Source organism: Pantherophis guttatus, chromosome 4 (assembly GCF_059756535.1).
Source record: "Pantherophis guttatus breed Tessera chromosome 4, ASM5975653v1, whole genome shotgun sequence".
Classification (NCBI taxonomy): Eukaryota; Metazoa; Chordata; class Lepidosauria; order Squamata; family Colubridae; genus Pantherophis; species Pantherophis guttatus.
Window position 1 is genome coordinate 120,295,662 of NC_142066.1, and position 27,329 is coordinate 120,322,990.

At 44.4% G+C, this 27,329-nt stretch overlaps 1 protein-coding gene across 3 annotated transcripts in view; it reads right to left on the reverse strand.

Moving 5' to 3' along the window:
- Positions 1-27,329, reverse strand: part of LOC117654971 (uncharacterized) — a 35,912-nt gene that overhangs the window by 7,874 nt on the left and 709 nt on the right. Inside the window, exons 2-5 of one of the 3 annotated variants that reach the window (XM_087892701.1) lie at positions 22,899-22,952; positions 17,738-19,004; positions 17,429-17,644; positions 5,280-6,871 (exon numbers count right to left, since the gene is read on the reverse strand). In XM_087892701.1, the coding sequence (XP_087748827.1) occupies positions 5,280-6,019 (740 nt within the window). In that variant the 5' untranslated portion in view covers positions 6,020-6,871; positions 17,429-17,644; positions 17,738-19,004; positions 22,899-22,952. The remainder of the gene's footprint in view (positions 1-5,279; positions 6,872-17,428; positions 17,645-17,737; positions 19,005-22,898; positions 22,953-27,329) is intronic. The other 2 variants (XR_009620919.2, XR_004588467.3) reach the window with 2 other exon arrangements.

Here is a 27,329-nt window from a genome sequence, read left to right on the forward strand (position 1 = left end):
CCTAGGGGCCGCCAGTCGACATTGTTTGGCCGATGGCACCTGGAGGAGCCCCCCTCTATGGGAGCGTACTGGCCAGTGGGAGGCTATTGGTGGTAGCAGGCGGTCCCGTAGATAACCAGGTCCTAAGCCATGGAGCGCTTTAAAGGTGATAACCAGAACCTTGAAGCGCACTCGGAAGACCACCGGGAGCCAGTGCAGCTCGCGCAGGAGAGGTGTTACATGGGAACTCCACGTTGCTCCCATAATCACCCGTGCGGCCGCACTCTGCGCCAGTTGGAGCCTCCGAGTGCACCTCAAGGGGAGCCCCATGTAGAGAGCGTTACAATAGTCCAGACGAGAGGTGACGAGGGCGTGAGTGACTGTGTGTAGAGAGTCCCGATCTAGAAAGGGACGCAACTGGCGGATCAGGCGAACCTGATAAAAAATCCTCCTGGCCACAGGAGGACACCCAAGTTGTGAGCCCTTTCCGTGGGGGCCAATGATTCGCCCCCAATAGTCAGCGATGGCACCAGCTGACTATATCGGAACGTCGGAAACCACAGCCACTCGGTCTTGGATGGGTTGAGTCTGAGCCTGTTTCTCCCCATCCAGATCCGTACGGCCTCCAGGCACCGGGACATCACTTCAAGGGCATCGTTGGGGTGATCCGGGGTGGAAATGTACAGTTGGGTGTCGTCAGCGTACTGATGGTACTTCACCCCGAAACCACGGATGATCTCGCCCAGCGACTTTACATAAATGTTGAACAAAAGGGGCAAGAGGGCCGACCCCTGCGGCACCCCACAAACTTAAATAGGCATGTTATCAACTACCTTCTGTAAGTAATTGCATGAGGTGGACTAAATGTTTCTAAGAAAAAAAAGTTTTGTAACTGGGACTCTGCTATTGACAAGATCTCATTCTTAGCTATCTGTACCAGCAAGACATAAATAGGGCTACTTTTGCTTAACTTAATCACATGTTCAGATAGTCCTTCATGTATGACCACAATTGAGCCCCAAATTTCTGTTGCTAAGCAAGACAGCTAAGTGTGTTTTGCCCCATTTTATGACCTTGTAACAGTTGTTAAGTGAATTACTATAGTTGTTAAGTTAGTAACATGGTTGATAAATGAATCTGGCTTCCCCTTTAACTTTGCTTGTCAGAAGGTCGCAAAAGGTGATTACATGACTCCTGCAATTGTTATAAATACATGCCTGGTTGCCAAGTATCCAAATTCTGATCACATGACAATGGGCATTCTGCGGCACTCATAAGTATTTTTTTTCAGTGCCACTGTAATTGAATTAAATAAATTATTATATATTGAGGATTACCTGTATTAGGAAGATGATATTTTAAATAGCAGGGTTTAAATATTCTTTTACCTGTTAAAATGACAGGCATTTGTGATGTAAAAAACCAGACCAAGATAAATCACTTCAGACTTTTTTCCATCTTTCATATAATACATAAGCTATACAATTCAATTGAAAAACTAACTGAAATCTTCCAGGGGAAAAAAATAAAAATAAGAAACTTACAATAGCATGATTCCATAAGATGCACATCTACTTAGATATGGCTGTGTTCAGAATTTAACCAATCATATTCAAACGGATGTTTAGTAGTAGTACACCTCTGCTGTGAATTAGTAACTAAATAAAACCATGTAAAGTTCAGCTGTTCTACTAGGATTTTTCTGACATTTACTCAGTTGCCTCTTAGAGCAAAAGCCATGGTCTGCAAAGAGCTTACAAAGCATCAAAGGAATCTCACTGTTTGAAGGTATCCATTAGGAAAAAGGTACAAAACAGTTTTGAGGCATTGGATATACCATGGAACACAGTGAAGACAGTTATAAACAAGTGCAGAAAATATGACATAACTGACATTACCAAGAACTGAATATCCCTCCAAAATTCATGAAAACTCTTCCCAAGAAAACTGGCTGAGGGCTGGCAAAAAGCTTACAGTAATATTAAAGGAGTTGCAGGAATTTGTAGCAAGTATTGGTTGTGCACTACATGTGACAACAACCTCTTGTGTTCTTCATATATTCAAGCCTGGCTACATTTAAAAAAACCTACATCAAGTCTGACAGAAGCATGTGGGAAAACGTGTTGTGGTCTGATAAGACCAACTTGAACTTTTTGGCCATAACTCCAAAAAGTATGTTTGATGTAAAAACAATACTGTGTATCATCAAAAATACACCATACCCACAGTGAAGCATGGTGGTGGCAGCTTTATGCTTTGGGGGTGCTTTTTTTCAGCTGGAACTGGACTTTAATCAAGATGGAGGGAATTAGGAACAGTTCCAAATTTTAGTCAATTTTGGCACAAAACCTCCAGGCCTTTGCTAAAATGTTGAAGATGAAGAGAAATTTCATCAACATGTCCCAAAGCACATCTCCACATCAACAAAAAAATGACTTTAGCCTGAGATCAAAGTTTTGGAATGGCCCAGCCAGAACAAGGACTGAATCCAATTGTAAACCTGGAGGGTGACTTGAAGAGGGCTGTGAATAGAAGATGTCCTTGCAATCTGACAGATCTGGAGCGCTTTTGCAAGGAAGAGTGGGCAAAAGTCTCCAACACAAGATGTGCCATGTTGATAGGCTTCCAACAGACCTGTCTCCAATCTTCCCTTTTTGGGAAAGGTGGGGGGTTTTTTTGAAAAGTTTTTTTTTAATTTTTTAAAACATAAAACATAAAATACATCTTTTTAGAGCAAGGATTTGATCTGGTATAAAGTAAACACAATTACTCACATTCCCTCAACCAATTTTGTTCCAAATTTTATCCATTTACCTCTTTAAATAAAAGAAAAAAAAAGAAAAAAAAATCTTATTCTAAACATTTAGATTTTAAACATTCTACTATGTCACCCTAAATTCTAAACAATTATTTCCGAATAGACATCATTCCAAATCTTTGTCATTTTAACAATCAATATTTCATATATATTCCTCATTTCTAAGACCCATTACATCGAATCTATATTGTACCTCTTTTAAATGGCAACTAGTATCCATTATCTTGATAAAGAATATTTCCCTCCTCTCTTAATTGTTTCTAAATCAATCAACATTTCCATCTAAAATTTATCACTCCCAAAATACTTTATTTTAAAGTCTAATATTTAACTGATTCATAATTTAAATAGCTATTTCCCAACAGTGTTTTCCGCCACTTCTATCTCTATTTATTTAACCGGTTCAGTTTGGCTTAACTATTCTCCAGTATTGTCTCCTCCACTTCCTCCTAAGTTTATTTTTTGGCTGGTTTGCATCTTAATCAGTTGCTTTCCAGCGGTGCTTTCCTCCACTCCTAACCTTACTTATTTGAGCTGGTTCACAGTATAATTTTAACTGCATACCAACGTTATCTCCTTCAATCCTCCTAAATCTATTATGAAACTGGTTCGCAACTCAAATAGTTGCTTCCCAGCAATGCTTTCCTCCGCTCCAACCTCTATTTTTAACTGGTTCACAACTGTATTTCAGTTGCTCTCCAGGTATATTTTCCTCCATTCCTAACTTTATTTTTTGGCTAGTTCAGTTTTGCTTTAACTGTTACCTAGCGTATGCTTTCCTCCACTCCTAACTCTAATGGCTGGTTCACAGCTTTACTTTGACTGTTTTCCAGCCCGTGCTTTCCTCTACTCCTAACTCGTATTTTTATTTTTAACTGGTTCCCAGTTTTGCCTTAACTGTTCTCCAGTATGATGCTTTCCTCCACTCCTACCTTATTTGTAAGACTAGATCACAGCTTTACTTTCACTGTTCTCCAGAATCATGCTTTCCTCCACTCCTAACTTCATTTGTTTAACTAATTCATAAAATTTTATTTTAATTATTGTCCAGCTTTATGTTTTCCTCCATTTCTACATCTCTTATTCAATTATTTAATTTTAAATTAATTCACAATATATTACTCATATTCATTTTTAAATCCATTCTCCTCCATATCTTTGACTGATTTAAAATAAAAAATTATATCGACAAATATCTTAGCTCCTATTCTCTCCTCCGTGCCATATTTATTTCCAGTGAATATCAACATTTAAAATCACTTTAAAATCAATTTTCTATAATTATTAAATCTGTAATTAATTCTTCTTAATATCCAGCACCTTAGAGAACATTTTCTTCTAAATTATTAGGTCTGTAAATAGAACTTAAAAATTCCAAGTTTAAAAAGGTATTAAAACATCCAAAAATCATAATTTTCAATCATTTATACTCATTTTTTCCTAGTCAAATTGTTGTATATTCATAAAATCAACTTAGATAAAAATAATAGTGAAAAAAGAGAGAGAATAGTTACAATATTAATAATAGTTAAAATAAAAACAAAAGAAAAAAAACAAGAATAAAAATAGGAAAGAGAATAGAAATATAACAAAAAAAATTGAAAAGAGAATTAGAAAAAATAGAGAGGGGAAAAGGGACAAAAGAAAAAAAGAAAGAAGAAAGAAAAAAATAAAATAAAATTGAGAGAGAGCCCAGAGAAGGAAGGAAGATATCTCCTAAAATTATTCAAAGATCAAACTCCCAGACACCATTACATCCATTTAATTCAAAGTATGGTATTTTGTTATCTTGTTACTTTATATTCCATTTTTTTTCCTTCTCCAATCTATCTGAGTATATTTATTTTCCATTTCAATGTCATCAAAGTTATAAGTTCTATAAAGTTAATTCTGAATTGACTATTCCATATATGGTATCATCATGTTCTTCTTTTGTTGCCACTCCCTTTTTCTCTTGTTGTCATGCTTAATAAATCAGTTTTCATTATTCCTTTGGTTTCTTCTTTCTGGTCTTCAATATCCTCCAATACACACATTATATGTCCAAAGTCAAGCCTCTTGAAATTTTTCTCAAAATAATCCACTTTAAATAACAGGCAACAAAGTTTCTCTTTCAAGTAACAAGCAGTCTGGAATTTAACTTTTACTTTCCAGCTGGCAGCCATCTTTTCCATCTTCGTTTGTCTTTTATCTTTACTTTTAAAAGCATATTTATTTCCTCTTCTCCTTCTTCTCTCTCAAACACAATCCAATCTCGTTTAACCAAAAAAAATAGCCACTAAAAATAAAAAAAGAAGACCAAATCTGTAGTAAAATCATTTCCAAAAAGTCTATAATTAACGCTATCTATCAACAGGTCTTTTCTCCACCATTCATTTGAGTCTTTTTGCCCCAGTGTTTCTCAGCTGCTGTTAAGGCTGGGCCACACTTTTTGTAATCCAGCATTTACTGGCAGTTCCCACCTGGGCAGAAGTCGACTCACCCGGCTTTCAAACTCCTGCTCCGCTCTCCGCTTCTCTCTTCTCCTCCTCTCCTCCAGCACGATCTTTGTTCCCAGTTGCTGTGGTTTCGGGACAGCCGCCATGGCTGTCGTTCCACTGCCGCTGGCATGAAGGGAAAGCCTCCGGCCCCGAGGAACCTGCCCGTTCCTCTCGGCTGCCCAAGGGGTCTCTTCTTGTCCCCCTGTCCCTTCAAGACAGGGGAGGTCCGAAGACCTGTCTGGCAGCTTGGCAGACGGGGTTTGGCAGAGCTCCGTGGAGCTCGCCATTTCCCCGTCCTTTTTGGGAAAGGTGGTTGAGAAGGTGGTTGCGTGGCAGCTCCAGAGGTTTCTGGATGAAATGTATTATCTAAACCACTACCAGCAGGGGTGAAATTATCCCGGTTCGGACCGGATCGGGTGATCCGGTAGCGATCATCGTTGTTGGTTCGGCGATCCGGTAACGATGATGGAGCAAAGTGCCCACCTGACCGGGTTTCATTACTTTCTGGTTTTAACCAGAGACCGCATGCCGTCAGCCTTACCAACGCGCTGGCTCTGTTGGATGATGTGCATGCTGAATACGCCAGCGGAGGATCTAGAAGGTAAGGCTGACGCTGACATAGGGGGGAGGGTAGAAGGAGACCCGCGATGCTCGGCTCCTCTAAGGGAAATGGCGAGACTCGCTCGCCTTTTGGGTCTAGTGCGTTCAGCTTCCTTGTGGCTTTTGGGCAACTGCTGCCCATTTGCCTTCCCCGCTGCCTGCATCCAGCCCATGACAGGGGAGACGCCACTTCCAGGCCAGGCTGCCCGCCCTCCCAGAGCACTTTCTTCCTTCTTCCGCAGTAGCCGCTGAAGCCGAGACTGCTGCTTTGCTGAGATGCGCATGGGTAGTCTTGGGAGAGCGGGCAGATGTAAGGCCGACACTGACGGTCAGGAAGGGGAACCTGCTGCGCTTGGCTGAAGAAGAGCCACTTTGGGGGAACATGGCAAGGCTTGCTCGCCTTTTGGACCTGGCGCGCTTGGTTTCCACGGGGCCTTTGGGTGACTGCTGCCCACTTGCCTTCGCCTCCACCTCGGGTCCTGCCACCTGCATCCAGCCAATGACGGGGGATGCTTCTAGCACGCCCCACCCCGCTATTCTCCCCCTGACTCCACCCCCCAACTGGCACACAGCTCGAGCTGCACCTCGTCCAGGCTAGCAAGCCTTAATTAATCCTGTGCTGCCTGGTCTATCGAGTCCTGGTTACTCCTGGGCAAGCCCTGAGTAATCCTGGGTAGCCTGGGTGGTGATGTTGCTCCCAATCAGGCTTAGGGCCTCTGCGCAGGCATGGAAATGGCCGGTGCTGACCCGAGCACCTGCTGTTTCCTGTCCGCCTTTCAGCTGAGAGGCAGTTGCGGGCCAGCGGCGACTAGGAGATCTGAGGTCGCGGCAGCAGTCCTGGAAGCAGCGAGCAGGAGAGGGAGCCACCAGCGAGCAATAGGACGCAGGGCTAGCAAGTGGAGGCAGGGTGAGGCTTCCTGGGTGGCTGGAATGTGGGGCAGTTGGCTCCATCAGCTGCCGTCCCTGCTGGAATGACAGCCCCGGTGCAGCGGGGCTGACAAGAGAGAGAGAAGAACGAAAGAGAAAGAAAGGGAGAGAAAGAGAGAAGAAAGGAAGAGAAAGGAAGAAAGAGAGGGAGAAAGAGAAAGACAGAGAAGAAAGAAAGAGTGACGTGAGTGATGTCATGTTGGCCCGTCCACCCAGTCGCACAACCACCAAGCCAGACCCACCAAGCCACTCCCACAGAACCAGTGGCAAAAAATTTTAGATTTCACCCGTCTACCAGTCATGATTCAGGCCTGGATATGGGACTAAAATGGTATTGGTCATGCTTTTTGATGATCTCTGGCGGGAGAGGGAGCAGGTAGTGTATCCATCCTTGCTCTACTTGACCTCTCATTGGCTTTTAATACCATCGACCATGGTATCCTTCTGGAGGACCTTTGGGGGATAGGAATGGAGAGCCCTGTGCTATCCTGGTTCACTTCCTTCCTCTGTGGCGCCTTCAGTCAGTGTTGATAGGAGGGGATCCAGCCCTTGTCCACTGCTTTATGGGGACCCGCAAGGCTCGATTCTTCTGTGCATGCCCAAGATGGTGACTTCCCTTTGAGTTTGCAATCTTGGGGGTATGATTATGGCTCTGGGGGCCTTGGGGAGGGCAGAATTCGATCGTTGCAGCCCTGCCCCGGCTGGAGGAGTGTCTGAGTTTTGTTTTGAGGGGTCTCTGGCTTTGTGAAATGCCCCAGAGGTTTGCGGAGATCAGCAGGACGGCGAGAGCAGCCCGAGAGAAGGAAGGGTGGCGACTGGCTTCCTCGGTGGAGGCGGCTGGGCCAGGATGGTGGCAGTGGCAGCGGTGCAGCACCCTCGTCGGGATCCTCGCCGACCCAAACCACCCTGGATATGCATTATAGGGGCGGAGGGTGGGCGAGGTGAGGATGAGGAGGCTGGTGGCGGCAGCAGCGAAGCTGGCGGTTTGGAAATGGCGGCCGCTGGGATGAGGAAGGAGTCACCGGAGTTGGTGTGTGGGAGCGCTGGAGATGGTGGGCGGCAGCTGCTCGCTTGTTGGAACTCCTGGGTGATTGTGGGGTGCTGTTTGGCCCCTCGGTTGTCCCAGAGACCTCCATGAGGATTTATGGAGGTTGGGCGAGGTGAGTAGCAGGACCAGCAGAGAGATCTAGGAGGGGTTGGGGAGAGACGGATCATGACTGAGGGGGTTTCTCCCTCATGGCACTTTGTTGCCTCTGCTCTCCTTTTTTCTTACTTCCCACTTTCCTGAGACCAGTTCAAGGCCTTATTACGGACTAAGTTTACAGGCTGTGCCGGACTGCTCCTGCTTATTGGACAGTATCTCCTTGGTTAGACTCCATCCTGACCTCCCTGGATATGGCTGTTTATGGTCTCTGCAGACTGAACTTTGTTCTGGATCCTGAGGACTGACTTATTTCCACTTTCTCTCTTAAATTGAATGGGGAGTTACATCTGGGGATGCAAATACAGGTGGAGTTGGTCTACAGCTGCTGACTCATTTCCGGTTTTCTTTGGACGATCTTGGTTGGCCAGCCTCCGTGAGAGGGGGGTTAGGCCACCTATTACCGGATCGAAACAGCGTTTTTACTCCCGCCACTGCTGTGAGAGGGCAGTGAGGTCCCGTGAGTTTCAAGTAAGGCATTCCGCTCCTTTAGACTGCTATAACATCGAAATGGACCCTCTGGTTATTGGCCATGGGTCATCACCTCCCCCTGATGTCAGATGTATTCGGTGAATGAACCTCGTGCTCTGCAGAGATTCCCCCCTCTTGCAGGTTTGGCCCTCCACGTTATCGAGGGCCTATCTTGATGACGGGTTTTGGAACCCTGAGAGATGGCATGCGGCAAAGAAGTTTTTAAAGTGGGTTTTTAATCAAAATTTTAAGGGGTTCGGGGGGGGACCAGGGTGGGTTTGGGGGGAAATCCACCAGGGTCAAGACCAGGCCCTGCGAAGGGCTGTAGCATTAGGGACATAGGATTGGATGTCAGGGAAGGGGCTGGAGCTCGACCTAGGGAGGGCTGTTCTGTCAGTACTGTGGGTGGGAGGGGCAGATATGGTGGAAGCAGGGGGCCACATCATGTTCGGGGAGTGTGCACTCGCTATCTTCGAGCGATTGCGCACTCCGGTCCCCAATGCTTCTCTCGTTCCCCAGGTTGCTCAGATCCTCAGGGCCTGAGCCTCCGGCTGATGTAGTGCAATGCCAGGTCCATGGTAAATAAACCCCCCCTCATTTACGATCTTATTCAAGAGGGGGGAACGGACCTGGTGGGTATTACGGAGACCTGGCTGGGTCCGGAAGGGGGGGTGCCCCTTGTGGAAATGTGCCCACCGGGTTTCTGGGCATTCCATCAGCCGGGGGCTCAGGGAAGGGACAGTGGGGGTGGCGGTTATTATTAAAGAAAGCCTATGTCCGAGGGAGGCCACTGTTCCTCAGATAGCCAGATGTGAGTCCCTCCTTGTGAAGTGGGGTCAGGGGGTGCAGGTGGGTCTGCTGATTGCGTACCTGGCTCCCTGCGACGCAACAGCGGCCCTACCCGAGCTGCCTGACGTGATAGCTGGGGTGGTGGTTGATACTCCCAGGCTTATGGTTATGGGGGATTTCAACCTGCCATCGGTCGGCAAAACATCTATGGCGGCTCGGGAGTTCATGGCTTCCACGACGGCCATGGACCTGACCCAGTTAGTTCATGGCCCTACTCACATAGGGGGACACACTCTGGATCTGATTTTTGTCTCTGGTCAGTGGCAGAATGATCTAGAAATAGGGGATTTAGTCATCGAGCCCTTGTCATGGTCTGATCATTCACTCCTTCAACTGGACTTTCGAACTGCTAACCCTCGCCGCAGGGAGACGGAACTGGTTAGATGGTTCCGTCCCAGGCGCCTGATGGACCCGGATAGGTTCCTGATGGAGCTTGGGCCATTCCCTGAGGCTCTGGCTCACAGCTCAACTGAAGAACTGGTGGCGGCCTGGGAGAGGGCGACCGCTGGGGCTTTGGATCGCGTCGTGCCTTTGCGGCCTCTGACCAGGCGCCGATCTCAATTGGCTCCTTGGTTCTCCAAGGAGCTGAGAGAGATGAAGCGCCGGATAAAACACCTGGAGAGTGGTTGGAGGGCCAGCCATTCCGAATCTGACCGAACACTGGTGAGGTCTCATATTAAGACCTACCTAGTGGCGATCAGGGCGGCAAAGTCTAGCTACTTTTCTGCTGATTGCGTCTGCAGATAATCGCCCAGCTGCCCTGTTCAGGATGACCTGATCCCTTCTCCATCTGGGAGCGTGGGAAGACGCTTTGCAGGGCAGGACTGAGGATTTTGTACAATATCTGCAAAACAAAATCGCTCAGATTCGGGAGGGTTTGGACTCCGACTGGGTAGATCCAGATGGGGTGATGGAGGTGGGTCTTGAGAATGTTAGCTGGGAGAAGTTTGACCTTGTGACTCTCGAGGACGTGGACAGGGCTCTGGTAGGTTGAACGCGGCCACATGTTTATTGGACCCGTGTCCCTCCTGGTTGGTGCTGGCTTCCCAGGAGGTTACCCGAGGCTGGCTCCAGGGGATTGTCAACGCTTCTTTGAGTGAGGGTTTCTTTCCCGCGGACTTGAAGAGGCAGTGGTGAGGCCCCTCCTCAAGAAGCCTACTCTGGACCTGGCTGTTTTATCAAACTATCGTCCAGTCTCCAACCTTCGCTTTGTGGCGAAGGTTGTTGAGAGTGTGGTGGTGCGACAGCTTCCCCAGTACCTGGATGAAGCAGACTATCTGGATCCATACCAGTCGGGCTTCAGGCCTGGATACAGCACGGAAACGGTATTGGTCACGTTGGTTGATGATCTCTGGAGGGCTCGGGACCGGGGTTTTTTCTCTGTCCTGCTCCTGTTAGATCTCTCAGAGGCTTTTGATACCATCGACCATGGTATCATGCTGTGACGGTTGGAGGGGTTAGGGGTGGGGGGCACTGTGCTACGGTGGTTCTCCTCCTTCCTCCCTGACCGTACGCAGTCTGTGTTGGCAGGGGGGCAGAGGTCGACCCCGAGGTGCCTAGTTTGTGGGATGTCGCAGGCAGTGGTGTGATTCAATTTTTTTAACAACAGGTTCTGTGGGCGTGGCTTAGTTGGGGGTGTGGCTTGGCTAGCTGGTCATGTGACCAGGTGGGCATGGCTATGTGCATAGGGACTACTCAGAGGGCTGAAAAAAGTCATTTCTGACTGGTCCCCACACTTTTGACCGGTCCTCACACTTATGACCATCCTCACATTTATGCCCATGCAGCATTCTTAACAACCGTGTCAGTCATTTCACCACTACTTCTCTTCACTACGGTGACAAGATAGGGCGCAAAACGTAAAATGTGAGGAAAGTCGTAAATTCAAGGACTGGTCAAAAGTGCAAGGACCGGTCAAAAATAACTTTTTCAGCCCTCTGAATAGTCCATTTACTACCGGTTCTGTGGGTAATGTGACTGGGTGGGCATAGCCAATTTTTTTTTTAACTTTTACTTTTAAAAGCATTTTTTCTACAACCTTAAGAGGTTGCAGAAAACAATGCTTTTAGAAGCTTCTGACAATCAGGCAAATCTGCTGGGATCGCCAGAAGCTTTTAAAGCGATTTTTTTTTCCTACAACCTCCTCGGCTGAGGTTGCAGGAAAAAATGCTTTTAGAAGCTTCTGACAATCACACAAATCTGCTGGGATCGCCAGAAGCTTTTAAGGCGATTTTTTTTCCTACAACCTCTTCAAAAAATCCCTTTAAAAACCTCTGACAATCTAAGCTGAGTTGCCTGATCCTCAGAAGCTTCTAAGAGCATTTTTTTTCTGCAACCTCTTCAAGCTTCTGCCTTTTCAAGGCAAAAAAGGGCGAGGGGGGGGGACACACATGTGTGGCAGTGAGATATTCCACAGCTCAAACCTCCCCCCACCAGAAACTTTGGAAGGTTTCCTGTCTCTAAACTCTAATTTTGTGCTCAATTGTGGTCATAAGTCAAGGACTATCTCTGCCTTCCTCCGCATGGCAGCCTTGTCCTAGTAAACTCCTTTTCCTTTCTGGCAATTTTCCTCTCTGTTGGAGGCACCAAAACAATCTAGACGATATAAGGTTTCCTGCTGGAGCAGGGGATTGGACTAGATGGCCTCCAAGGTCCCTTCCAGCTCTAGATTGCTATCCTGTTTCAAAGCATCTTCTGAAACCATGTCTAGTGCCATGGTTTGTGGTCCTTCCTTCCTGCCTTTCTCTTCTTTCTATCTCTTTCTTTCTTTCTTTCTCTCTGTCTCCCTTCCTTCCGTTCTTCCCTCCTTCCTTCCTTTCTTTTTCTTTCTTTTTCTCTCTCTCTCTTCCTCCCTCCTTTCCTCCTTAAATGCCAGCAAAACCCACTACTTTGCTCCTAAAATGGTCTAGGGCAGAGGTCCCCAATCTTGGCAACTTTTAGACTTGTGGACTTCAACTCCCAGAAATCCTCAGCCAGCAAAGCAAAGCAAAGCAAAGCAAAGCAAAGCAAAGCAAAGCAAAGAAAAGCTGGCTGAGGAACTCTGGGAGTTGAAGTCCACAAATCTTAAAGTTGCCAAGGTTGGAAACTCCTGCCCTAGGAAAACAATCCACGTTGCTAAAACAAACAAACAACCCACATTGCATCTGTTTTAGGGGAGGAGGTTCAATTCATTGCCCAGTTGGAAGACTGAAATGAAATGCTCCAAACTGACAGCATTGCTTCTAATGACATTCAGCTCCAGATCAGATCGGGCTTTTTTTTTTTTTGCATGAAAGAGGGACACAGCGAAACAAAAAGCCTCCAGCCTCCGATGTGAAGCAAATTAAAGCCTCTTTCTCTCCTTCTCTCCCCCACTCCCCACTTCCCTTTTACCTTTGTTTAATGCTCTGGAAGTTCTTCTCTCCCAGGCAAGCAGCAAGCTGCTTTCTCTACCCTGCTCTCTTGCGTCTGGAGCCAGTGGGGAACCACGTGGCAGCCCACGTGGATCCCAGACAGCGGAACTCAGGCTAGGGAAGGGGTGGGCAATTGTGGCTCTTTTACAACCTGTGGACTTCAATTCCCAGAATTCCTGAGACAGCCAAGCTGTCTCAGGAATTCTGGAAGCTGAAGTCCACAGGTTGTAAAAGAGCCACAATTGCCTACCCCTGGCTACGGTAGGCTGGTGCCGCATGGGTGGGAGGCGGGGCGGGGCGGGGCGAAGGGCGGGTGAGCCAGCAATTTAATAAACGGTTCGGTTTGCTGCGGGGCCAATAAATTACAAAAAAACACCGAACCGTTTGTTAAATTGCTGGCTCGCTCGCCCCATTTATTGGGAATAAATAGTAGTGCGGAGGGGCGGGGCAAGGGGCGGGGTGAGCCAGCAATTTAACAAAGGGTTCGGCCGAACCCCCTAGAACCCCCAGAATCCCACCACTGGTCGCAGGGTCAGTCCTCTCGCCCCTCCTGTTCAACATTTATGTGAAGCCGCTGGATGAGATCATCTGTGGCTTCGGGGTGGATTTCCATCAGTATGCTGATGATACTCAGCTGTACATTTCCACCCTGGGCCACCCCAATGAGGCCCTTGAAGTGATGACCCGGTTCCTGGAGGCCGTACGGATCTGGATAGGGAGAAACAAGCTCAGACTCAACCCTTCCGAATGGCTGTGGTTTCCAGCATCCCGTCATAGCCAGTTGGTTCCATCACTGACTATAGGGGGTGTGATCTTGGCCCCCTCCTGGACTCACAGCTGTCTTTAGAGGACCATGTGACGGCTGTGGCCAGGGGGGCTTTTTATCAGGTTTGCCTGATCCGCCAGTTGCGTCCCTTTCTGGACTGGGACGCCTTGCACACGGTCACTCATGCCCTCATCACTTCCCGTCTGGACTACTGTAACGCTCTCTACATGGGGCTCCCCTTGAAGAGCACCCGGAAGCTCCAGCTGGTCCAGAATGCGGCCGTGCAGGTGATTATGCGGGCGACTCGATGCTCCCATGTAACACCGTTCCTGCGCGAGCTGCACTGGCTCCCGGTGGTCTTCCGGGTGTGATTCAAGGTGTTGGTCGCCACCTTTAAAGCGCTCCATGGCATAGGACCTGGGTACTTACGAGACCGCCTTCTGCCTCCAATAGCCTCCCACCGACCAGTACGCTCCCACAGAGAGGGTCTCCTCAGGGTGCCGTCGGTTAGACAGTGTCAACTGGCGACCCCCAAGGGGAGACCCTTCTCTGTGGGGGCACCTACCCACTGGAACGAGTTGCCCCCGGAGATTCATCGGATTCCCGACCTTCGTACCTTTCACCGCGCCCTTAAAACATTATTATTCCATCAAGCAGGGCTGGCCTAAAATATTATTTTTAATGGGTTATTTTATGTTATTTTAGATTGTGGGCCAAACTATTTAATAATTTTAAATTGTTTTTAACTTTTATATTATGGGTTTTTTATCCTGGCTGTACACCGCCCTGAGTCCTTCGGGAGAATGGCGGTATATAAATTTAATAAAACTGAAACTGAAACATGAAGCTGCTAGGTTAATCTGTCACCATGAACTGAAATATCATCAATATGCTGATGATTCTCAGCTGTATATCAGCCTGTGGTGAGTTAAGTGATGCCATGGCCTCCCTCTTGCAGTGCCTGGAGACTTGTTAGGGGCTGGATGGGGAGCAACGGGTTGAAACTGAACCCTGGCAAGACCGAGTGGCTCTGGGTTTGGGGTTCTTTGGCCCATGGAAAATTGTTACCTTTATCATGGATTGAGTAGCACTACTGCAAACATACCCTATGCGTAGTATGGGGGTTCTCTTGGACTCGCAACACCTGCTCAAAGAGCAGGTGGCAGCCATGGCCAGGAGAGCCTTTGTACAACTGCGGGTTGTGCACAAGTTATGCCCTTCTCATGGTCACTCATTCGGTAGTCACCTCCCGTTTCGACTATTGCAATGCACTCTACATGGGGCTCCCCCTGAAGAGCATCTGGAAGCTTCAGTTGGTTACAAAATGCAGCACCCCACATCTTTTTGTGCAGACTTCAATGTGTACATTTCACCTCTCCTGCGGGAACTGCATTGGTTGCCAATTTGTTTCCAGATGCAATTCAAGGTGCTGGTTGTCACCTTTAAAGCCTTTCATGGCTTAGGACCAGGTTATCTGGGGGACCGTCTCTTGCTGGTTACATCTACCCGACCCACTAGAGTGGGAAGGCAAGGAATGTTGCGAGTCCCATCCCCTAGGGAGATACATCAAGAAGGTCCAGAAGAAGGGCCTTCTCCTTGGTGGCTTGCTCTTTCTGGAACATCATTCCCCCAGAGATTAGATTGGTCCCATTCTAACACTCTCCCAGAAGGCACTGAAGACATGGTTCTGCCAGCGGGCTTGGGTAACCCAGAGCAGGATGGAGCCCACTAAATGGCTTGTATGAATATGTGTTGTTGCAGGGAGGGGGTGGGTAGATGGCTATTATTTTCTTATTTATTATTTTCTTATTGTCTTTTATTATGTTTATTTTTATAAGATATTTTTATATTCGTGTAAGCCGCCTTGAGTTGCCATAGGCAAGTAGAGAGGAATATAAATTTTCAAAAAAAAAAAAAAAGTCTGAATGCTGTCATAAAATCAAAAGATGCTTTAGCAAAGTATTATTTTAAGGGTGTGCACACTTATGCAACCATGTTATCATGTTTTTTTGTTATTTTGCTCCTTAAAAAATTTATTTGTTTTTCAATTGAATTGTGCGGTGCGCCCCACCGCGGCCCGTTTTTGGCCCAGAAGGCTGAAGGGAGGCCTGCTAGGCCCAAAACAGGGTATGGGAGAGCATGGGGGGTTGCTTGTGTATGGTGGGGCGCATGCACGGGGGGTTACGTGCACATCCGCGGGGCGGGGTGTGGAGGACATCACACACACATTGCATTATGGGTGCCATCACATGCGCATTAGCACTGTCGCACATGCACGCTTTTGGCACATGATGAGAAAAAGGTTAGCCATCACTGCCCTAGGTTATAAGAGGGATGGAAGAGAAAATAGTCAGGCTTTGAAGGTTCAGATAAATGCCTGATAAAATCCCACTGTCCCTTTCCTTTTTTATTTTTTATAAAAGTTTTTTTTATTTTATAGACAAACAAACATACAATACATAATCATTCAGTGTATCATCTGAGTACATCTTTTGTGTCTTCTTCCTACTCCTCTACTATTTATCGTATCTTAATATTATCATTTCATTTATTGTTTCTGTCCAGTGTCCCCATGCGCCTTTCCTACTCAATGGGTTGACAGACATGTTTCCATAGGGATCTCAGTTTAGTTGCGATTTTTCTTTTTTAGGGATTTTTTCCCTTTTACATTAGCTGTTTACTTATGGAATATGCAAATTCTCCTAAAAGGAAAACATTCTGAAAATGCCAACTGGAGGGCCTTCAACAGTCACTCTCTCTTAGCCCAACTTACTTTACCAAGTGGTGGCTGTAAGAAAAATATAAAGAACAGTACTGGGTGTGTTTGTTGCCTTAGTTATAAAAATAATGACGACAGGATGTAAACAAACCAAAATCCATGGCAAAATCAAAATTTGCTAAAGGAATAGTGATTTTAATAAAAGCACTTCTAATTTTACAGCTGAATAAGATTTTGGGTTCTAAAGAGGAATTTCCAAACTGTGAGGTGAACCTCCTTTGGAGAGGTGCAGATAGTCCAGGGAAGGGGTGAAGATATTTATTTTTTGTGTCTTTATTAAAATTAAAGTTTCAGTGTTTTGCTTTTGTTGTTCATTTGTGTTAATTTTGGTGTTTGCAGTTTTAGGGGAAGTGTAAATTTAAAATTTCGCTAAAGGAATATTTATGCATGTGGGATTTCCCCCCTCATTATGGTGCTGACATTGATGCCTGTTTGTAGGCTATTTTTTCTGAGAAGTCTGAGGATTTAGATGGTGTATGGAAATGTTCAGTGTCTCTGGTCAATTTGGTGGGTGGCCAGAAATGTTTGGCCTAATTACCTGGCCAGCAGGAGAAACAGAAAAGCTGCACAGTGTCAGAAGACCAAGCGGTGAAAAAGGCCATGTAGATTTCTATTGATGTCTTCCTGAGTGGCAAAAGAATGGGACTGCTTCAGGCAGTGGCTTCTCCATTGGAGAGGCACCTTGTTGAATGGGTGGCAGGCAACAGAGCTCAGAAGCGCTATGGATCAGCTGCTTTGCTCCAGCTGATGGGTGATATGGAACGACTCCAGAGAACATAGCGGGATGGCAGAATAAGTGGCAACAGACTAACGCTTAGCCGATATTCTCCATCTATTCTCTGCTATTTTACAGAGATTATAATGACAAGCTGGGTAGAACAGGACAAGGACATGACAGTGGCTACAAGGTCCTGGCTGTTGGAGACTCCAATGAGTGAAGGGCTCAGATGGCCAGGCAGCTTGTGGCAGTGGGAGCAGGAGCAGAGCAAGGCAGCAGACACAAGGGAGCTGCCTTGTGTCTTGCAACTGCCATTCGAATAGCCACATGGTAAAGCATCCATTTTGGAGGATTCCCTTACCTGTCTGAGAGGATTTGGGATTAAAGTTGCTGGCACATGGATTAAGGCCATTTATATGGAACAGGACATATAAAGTTTATTACATACCTGATGAAGTTATTGTGGTTTCTGAGGAAACTTGAGGTTTTTCACAAAGCTCTGACACAAATTTGGTTGATGCTCTCATTATTCCTTGGAATGAAAAGGCAATGGGATGGTGAACCAATTTTGTCTGTGTGGACTCTGTGCACGTGGATCTTGCAGAGTGCCATGGTTTATTGAACTACTCCGAGAGATGAAGTGGCACCAGAGATGCCTAGAGCGCTGATGAAGACAAAAAATGAAGTTGACTGAGCAAAAGGAAGAGCCTATATCAAGACTTAAGTAGTGGCCATAAGGGTGGCAAAGTGTACTTACTTCTCTATCTTTATTGCATCTGCAGATAGCTATCCAGTGGCTTTGTTTTTGCTTTTGGTAATCAGTCTCCACTTGGGTGAGGAGCTGTGGCAGCTCTTGCATGGCTGTAGTGAGGAATATTCTTAGTAACTGTCAGATAGTCAGAATTCACTCTAAGTTTGACTCTGGATGGACAGATTCTTGGAAGTGACAGACTTATATCTGAGCACTATTATTTGGGAACAGTTTGAGCCAGATGACCCAAAGGGTTCTCCTGTCCCAGACTGAAAAGAGTTGTTCCATCTTTCAGGAAGATTTAACTAAACATGTAGGGCATAGTTCCAAAACCCAAGTCACTCCGTTTGATTAAGGTCTTCTGGGAGATGGGACAGTTCTTTTCTGTCTGGATTCAGGCCAGGTATAATACTGAAATAGCATTGTTCATGCTTGCTGAACACTTTTGGAAGACTTGGGATGAGGCGATGCAATTGTGCTGGCTATCCTTGATCTTTTAGCAGCTTTTGATACCATCAATCTTAATATCCTTCTGAACTGACTCCAGAAGTTGTGAGTGGGAGGCACCATTTTGTGATGGTTCTCCTTTGTGACTGCTTCTAGTTGGTGTTGATGGGCAAGGAAAGATTGAACCCCTATGTCCCTGCAATGTTGGGTTCCTCAGGACTTTGATCTCTCCCCTTATATATGAAATCGCTGTTTAAGATCATCTAACAGTACAGGGTGTGGTATGATCAGTACCCTGATGATACCAAGTTAGACATCTCTATCCCTGGCTGGAAAAGCGATAATACTGCAGTTTATCTAAGCGCCTGGAAGTTATAAGGGTCTGGATAGGAATGACCCAACTTTGAATCAACTCTGGCAAGACAAAGTAGCTCTGGGGTTTTGGTCCTCAAGAGTCTGGTGATTTGTCATCTTCGACTCTGGACAGGGTTGCCCTCTCCAGGATAAAAGTGGAGTGCAATAAAAGTGGAAGTGGAATTCTTCTGGATTCTCAGCTTCTGCTTAATGAACAGTTAGCAGATTTAGTCACTTTAGTCATTTAGTCAACTTGAATTACTGCAATGCACTTTACAAAGGGTTGAAGACCACTTGGAAGTTACAAGTGAACCAGAATGCAGCAGCATGCACAGAAGTAGATCTTCACTGGTTTGCCCATGTTGCACTTGTTGTGTGAATTACAGTGACTCCCACTTTTCTTCTGGGTGAAGGCATGGAGGGGAGAGGAAATTCTTCTGTCTGGAATGCTGACAGGATCTATGTTCCAAACCTGAGAGAGAGAAGGGGACAGGAGAGGATCTATGGGGCCAGCCTGAGGGAGAGAAGGGAAGAGGAGAGGATCTATGGGGAAAGCCTGAGGGACAGAAGGGGCTAGAGAGGAGAGGCTTCTGTGGGACTAGCCTGACGGAGAGAACGGGAGAGAACAGGAGAGGAGAGACCGATCGTAACTACTCATTAATTTTCAAATTGTTGATTTATCAAGCCTCATCACATAGTTTTGTAGTGAAGCATGGGTATCCAGTTAGTTAAACCAATAAGGTTAAAGAAATTTGGATAACCACATGCAGGTTTTTGTAACTATTGTTTCTGTCTAGTTTTTTTGCAATCCAGATGCCTTAGTTTTAATCTAAGCATCTGTGGTTGAATCTATTTGCTGAAGCTTGTTCAGTTACATGAAATCTTCAGTTATGCTCTCATGGCATTAGTGTAAATTGCCTTACAAAAAAGAAAAGGTTTTATTTAGACATTCATACAATGCAATAGTGGCAAATATCTATAGCTTGGGTGTAGGAGAAAGGTGAAGGTTTATTCTCCGAGCTTGTGGGTTGGTTTCCAAACATTTTGTTACCAGGCTAGGTAACTTCTTCAAAAGAGTTTAGGGGGTGTCAGTGTTCTTATGTTTATAAGGGTGTGGGTGTATCAAATTAGGGTCTTGTGATGGGTCAGCTGTGAGTCATCAGTGAATCTTGTGATGGGTCTTCTGATAAGGAGTGTCAAGTTTCGAGGTCGTCTCGAATAAAATGCATTTCAAACAAAATCTTTGAAGGAAAAACTCCTATTTATTGAGCACGACATCCTAACCTGACTCCAAACGAAGCCAACACTGACTTCCAGCCCCCAAACCCTCCCTTTCTGTTCCCCACTCTCCTGCACTCATTGGCCATCTTATTTATTTATTTATTTATTTATTTATTAATTAATTAATTAATTAATTAATTAATTAATTATATTTCTATACCGCCTTTCTCCCGTAGGACTCAAGGCGGTGTACAGTCAAGAAAAATATAGACACACAAACATCATAAAATTGCTAATTAAAATTATTACTTAGTTTGGTCAATTAAATAAAACCCAGAATTAGATAACATTTAAAAAATCATTCACATGTTCGTATGTTTAGCCCTGCCTGTTGGAACATCAGGGTCTTGAGGGCACGGCGGAAAGCACGGAGATCAGGGATATTCCGTATCAGGGGGCAGTTCATTCCAAAGGGTTGGAGCCCCCACAGAGAAGGCCCTCCCCCTGGGAGTCGCCAGTCGACATAATTTGACTGACGGTACCCTGAGTAGTCCCTCCCTGTGAGAACGAACTGGTCGGTGGGAGGCTATTGGTGGCAAAAGACGGTCTCGTAGGTACCCAGGTCCTAAGCCATGGAGCGCTTTAAAGGTGATAACTAACACCTTGAATCGCACCCGGAAGACCACCGGGAGCCAGTGCAGCTCGCGTAGGAGAGGTGTTACATGGGCATAATGAGCGGCGCCCATAATCACCCGCGCGGCTACGTTCTGGACCAGTTGGAGCCTCCGGGTGCTTTTCAAGGGGAGCCCCATGTAGAGAGCATTACAGTAGTCCATACGGGAGGTAACTAAGGCATGAGTGACCGTGCGCAAGGCGTCCCGATCCAGAAAGGGACGCAACTGGGGGATCTTCCAAGTCATTCTACCCCTAATCTACTCCAGCTCAAAGGCATTCCCCCCTCCCATCTCATCTCCTCGGAGACATTATCTCCAGGGAAAATAAGTAGGTGAAAAGTCAGCCGTCCCTTTCCAGACGCCTTCGCTTCTCCTTCTTATGTCAGCACTACAGTAAATGCAGGTTGAAGTGCTGACAAGGAGATTATATCAGGTCAGGATCATTGGGAGGTGAATTGCTGATGGGGAAGGTTGCATGAGAGTTGGTGCTGTCTCTGGCTGGTTATGGGTTGATTTGGATTCTGAGTGGTTCGTAGGCTAGTTGTATAGATCAATGTGTCTGTTGACAGAATTGTTTGTGCAGTGCCAAGCTTCGATGAATTCATGAGCGTGGCAGGTGGTAGCATGGTTGATGATTTTTGTGTTGCTCCAATCGAACTGGTGCATTTGGTGTCAGTGTGGGTAGAGATTAAGGATTTGGGATCGTGGCATTTGATTGCCAGTCGGTGTTTGTGGATCCTATTACATTGTTACAGAAGGATGAAAGAAACAATGTACTCTACAAAATCCACTGCAATTCTATGTGGGACAAATATGTCAATTAAAAACCAGGATCCATGAACATCGGCTAGCAATCAAATGCCGCAAAACCTGAATCTCTATCTACATTGACACCAAAGAGCATCAGTTTGATTGGAGCAACACAAAAATTATCGGCCATGCTACCACTCGCCATGCTCATGAGTTCATCGAAACCTGGCACTCCACAAGCAATTCCATCAACAGACACATTGACCTACAACCAGCCTATGAACCCCTCAGAATCCAAATCAACAGCTAACCAGACAGCAACGACCCTCGACCAACCTACACAACACCAGAACCTCCCAATGACCCTGACCTGATGCAATCTTGTTATCACAAGTTCCATCACTGATGACTCACAGCTGAACCATCACAAGGCCCTCACTTCACACACCTACACCTAAAGCCCTTATACACCAAAGAATACTGACAATGACATCACCTAAACACCTCTGAAGTTTTACCTAGCCTGGTAATGAAGTGTTCGGAAACCAACCCACAAGCTCGGAGGATTAACCTTCACCCTCACATTCAGACAATATTCTAGAAACAAATATAAGATCATTCTACTGTGACATACTTTCATTTAGGAACAATATTCAAGCGGCCAGTTTTCTGAGCTTTATTTTATTTTATCACAAGTAATGAATGAATTTTTCACAAATGAAACATTCTAAATAAGCTTTGACATCCAGGATAATACTGTATATTAATTCTGAAACAAAGTAAAATTCTGAAAGAAATTAAATTTCTTTAAGAGTGATATCATACAAATCTACTAGTTATTTCCTTCTTTGCAAAATATAGCTTATTATAAATAATTTAATTTTTAATGGCATACAGTCAATAGTAAAGGTTTGCTCGTAGTTGTCCTATAAATTCTGAGCTAGGCAATTTGTTCTGAGTCAGGGACAACAACTCACTTTTCAACAAGCCAGCAAAAAGTGATCTTGTTAGCAATGTTCACTGAACAAGGCGACAATCTGTATAGCTTTTTTTAAAGGTAGAATTATATGTCAAGATTGGAAATTTGAAGAAGTAAATTACCACCTTTCCCATCTTTAACCTGCAATCTAATGGCTGAAGCAGGGCAGGTGTGAAATCATTGCCTAATGATGGTACAATTCTCATGTAACAACTGCAACCAGGACCACTTGAACTGCTGTTGCTAAGTGAAGCACCATCTGATGTTTTGCTTAATGACCAATTTGTTGGGTAGTAGACATTTTAGTCCCAATTAAAACTATTAAATGAGGACTATGTGTATTGATTTTAATAACTGCTAATAACACTGTTAATAACAGAATAACTGTTCTTAAAACATAGTATTTTTCAACTGTAGTACTAAATGAACTATGTAGCATATTTAGCATTTTTTTTTATTTTTACCAAAGCTATGCAACTAAAGTTTCTAGAATACAAATTGTTAGCAAATTAGTAAAATAACAATAAACATAGATATAAATATATATCTACTTCAGCTAACATTCTGGCCTCAGAAAATCCTTTAAGCCATCATATATGGTGCACACTATTCTACAGAAATAGTTCTTTCAGTTTACTAATTTCATCTTTGGCCAGATATTCCATTTATAGTATTTATAGTAATATAGAATACAAATACTTAATATACCAGTATTTCAAATATAAATATTTATGTAATATACCTTTGCCTGGAGTGAGAGATTATGGCATAAATCTTTTATTTTCTATTTCAGAATCTACAAGAAAATAAAACAAACAAAGTTGAAGGTCAACATTTTACAAGAAATCTTAATACATGATGGCAAGTTTATGATTCTTAAGAATTCAATTTCTTAAACTGATCTTTAACAAAATTTCAGATTTTTGTGCAAGAATTGATTTCAAGAAACAATTACTATTTTACTATTAAATAAAACTGTATCAGTGTTACTATGAATTATATTTTTTATTCATTTTTACACAAAATTACTTTCTCTCTAATTTCTAGGGTAAATGTTACAGGGCTTCTTTCAAATGAAAGTTATGCAAGTAGCCCAAAATAGTAAACCAATCATCCTGAAGCATACACTGCTTTTAGCAAATGCCAAAAATTAAGCTATGACTACCAGACAGTAAACAACTTGACACTTCTACATATACATTATAATGGAACAAGCCAGATTAATACCACTGTCTTTCCTTTCCTTTCTTTTTTCTTTTCTCTCTTCTGTCTTCAATGCAATTTATGCTGCTAACCATTGATGTCAGAATGTATTGAAACTGTGCACACCAGGACTATTGTGCTGTAAATAATACCTTTCTGAAGTAGTTAAATGTTATCCTTCCAGCATAGCAATCTTTTGGTAGCTTACTTGTTCTTTGTGGGTTAGACATTTTTCTTGGCTACAGCTGTCATGTGGGAGGCTGTTTGAAAAGCTTCCAAATTAACCGAGCTCTACAGCTGAATTATATAGCATGCATTAATAGAGAGGGAATAATATTGCATATGTGCATGTAGGTTTTAGATGTTTTATGGATCCTTCAATCTTTTAAGATATTTGTTAATTTAAACACAGTTGTTCAAATATGAATCACGCTTTCAATCTTGTGTTTAATCAGTATTAAATGGAATGGGCCACCAAGTTATTGTCACAAATGAATAGCAACTTACATAAGCCTCATACTGCAGTACCTGATTGTTATCCTATTTCCGAGGCTACATTATTTAAGTATGCTTTCAACATAGAAGATATTTAACTATTAATTTATAATTTGGTACTCAAATTAATTTGTGATTTTCTATTACTTGGAAGAAAGTGAAAACTTTATCAGGCCATCCTTGTTGGGAAAGAAATAGACAAGGAACTAAGGCTGCAATAGATTGCTCTACATCAGGGGTGTCAAACTCAAGGCCCGCAGGTCGGATCCGGGGCTGCCCTGGAAACAGCAAAGGACCAGCCTGCAGTGCCTCTGCCAGCGAAAATGGAGATGGGGGGGGCAGGGTGTGGTCCTCCTGACCTCGGTTTTCGCTGGTAGAGTGTTGCAGGAGGCCGTTGCGGCTGAAAATGTAGCTCATGAGGGCTGCGTGGGCCCTCTTGAGCTCCATTTTTGCTGGCAAAGGGTTGCAGTAGGCCATTTGAGTATCCAAGAAGGGACAGGAAAGGAGAAAGGGAAAGAGGAAAGAAAAAGAAAAAGAAAAAGGAAAGATGGGAGGAGAGCAAGGAAGGAAAAAGAAGGAAAGAGGGGAAGGAAGAAGAAAGGAGAAGAAGGAAGGAAAAAGAAGAGGGAAAAGGAAGGAAGGAAGGAAGGAAGGAAGGAAGGAAGGAAGGAAGGAAGGAAGGAAGGAGGATTATAATGAGAGGGAGGGTGGGTCAATAGATCCCCCCAGCCCCGCCCAGGCCACTACAAGTGCCGCTGACATGAGTGATATTGAGCTGGTCATGTCTTCCCCAAAGTCAAACACAACCCTGATGTGGCCCTCACCCCTGAGTTTGACACCCCTGCTCTACATCATCATCCTATGCTTCTCCTAGTATCATGATTGCGAACCTGTTGCATGAGTGCCAGAGGTGGCACACAGAGCTCTCTCTGTGGGCAGGGGCGCTGTCACCAGCTGGCCTTCACAGGTGCCAGAGCGCCAGAAAATGGCCTGAAAATGGCCCGAAAAACAGCCTGAAAATGGCCAAAAATCAGGCATGCACGCGCTGGGAAGGGAAATATTGCACAACAAAGGAGAAAGAAAGGAAAGAGGAGGAGAGGGAGAGAGGAGGAGAGGGAGAGAGAGGAATGGAAGAAAGGGAAAAGGAGAGGAAGAAAGGATAGGGGACAAGAGCAGGAGAGAAGGTGAGAAAGGGGGAAAAGAGGGGAAGAGTGGGGGAGAGGAAGGGGAAGTAGGGGAGGAGAGGAGGAGGAAGAAAGTAGAAAAGGAGAAGAGGGAGGGAGGGGAAAGAAAGAAGAAGAAGGTTTGTTGTGAAAAGAGGGAAAGAAGGATAGAAGAGCAACCCCAAATGTAATTAAAATGTCTTGTTTTTATGCTTTCGTTAGAAAAAAATATGTATATATGATCAATTATGGATAAGAGAATGTACATTTACAATATGTGTATAAGAAATAAAAATAAAAAACTTTTTTTAAAAAAAACACAATCAAGAACAATTACTGATGCAAGTTAAAAAGCAGATCTTACTGAATGTACAAGAAACAAAACATGAATTCTGAAATAATGTAATAAAATCATTAACAGAATCTTAGCAAGGAAATGTATATGATCAATTTATATAAAAGGTAGAAGGGAAAGTAGATAAAGATAAAACTTGGCAATGACGTTAAACTAAAAAAAGAAATTAGCTTGATTTTGGCTGCAGAAGAGCAAGCTACGTGAACTAATGCAATCAAGATCAGGTTGGAAAAATCATCAAATGGTTCAAAGTGCAGATTGTATAAAATAACACAAGAAACAGTAGATAATATACTTCACTTGTGCAAGAAGATTGCACAAGTAGATTATAAACAATATAATGCATCAAAGTGATTCCATGGACCATCTATAAAATTTACCATGTGCCAGAAATGGAAAACAGGTGGAAACATATATGGCAGTGATGGCTAACCTTTTCCGGATCGAGTGCCCAAATCACGCCTGAACCCCCAAAATGCAATGCGTGCACTTGCCGCACCCCTGTGCATGTGCACATGCTCTTCCCCTCACACATGCGTGTGCGGCCCCCACACATGCCCCGCCACCCCTCACATGCATGGCAGAGACCCGAAGACCAGCTGGCTAGTGGGAAGCATGCACCCATGCCTGGCAGAGTTGAACTGGGGCGACAGCTCATGTGCTATCAGAGAGGACGTTGTATGCCACTTCTGGCACGCGTGCCATAGGTTCACCATCACAGATATATGGTAATTAAGAAAACAATCAAAATGAGCAAGTTAAAATATTATGAGATTTCTGAATATGAGCTTATAGACATCTTGGCATAGGACAATAATTTAACTATGGTTGAAAAAAAATGTGGATAATTGATGTGGCAATCCCAGGAAATTGAAAACTAGAAGACAAATAATTGGAGAAGATCATACAGTATCAAGATCTGAAAATCGAACTTGAAATATTATGGCATAAGTTTTTTAAATGTAGAAAATCTGTGCATTGATAAAAATTTCACTTGTCAATTATAGAAGACCACACTGCTTGCATCTGTAGATATATTATTAGGATATCCAAGGTTCTTGGGAAGAGCTCTGTATGAGGTATTTGTATGAAGGCCAACATCATTTAAAAAACTGATAACTGAGATTTCACAATGTGTGTATATAATAGTAGTAGTTTCGGAGCATCTAACAAAATTGCAATAATTCCTTCCGTCTAATTCCTTTTTCTTAGGGAAAACTGGTGATAAGGTTGTTTTTTTTTAAGCCTGAGGATTTTGTTTTTTCCAATATTACTATTAAGTCAGGCATTGTTTTTCTAATACAACCTGAAGTCAGGCAAGCCAGCTGGGTAATTTTGGGTGAGTCTGTCTCAGCCCAACCCACCTCACAGGGTTGTTGTTGTAGGTTAACAAGGATGAAGGAGTATGTTCGCTGCCTTGAATCTATATATATATGAAAGGATCTATGTATATATATACGATCCAGCATAACTCTGGAACGCCTCAAGCAATTTCAACCAAACATGGTACACAGATGACTTATCCTCTGGAAAAGAATACTGTGGGAGTTAAGACACCCCTAACACCCCTTGGTGAGTGTGTGCATTTGTGTGTGTGTGTGTGTGTGTTCCAGCATAACTCTGGAACAGGTCACAAAATTTCAACCAAACATGGTACACAGATGACTTACTTTCTAGAAAAAAATACTGTGGGGGTAACACACCCCTAACACCCTTCGGGGTAACACACCCCTAACACCCTTCGGTGTGTGTGTGTGTGTGTGTGTGTGTGTGTGTGTGTGTGTGTGTGTTCTAGCTCTGGAACGTCTCAAGCAATTTCAACCAAACTTGGTACATAGATGACTTACCCTCTAGAGACAAACACTGTGGAGGTAAGACACCCCTAACACCCGTGTGTATATGTGTGTATGTGTTCCAGCATATCTCTGGAACACCTTGAGCAATTTCAGCCAAACTT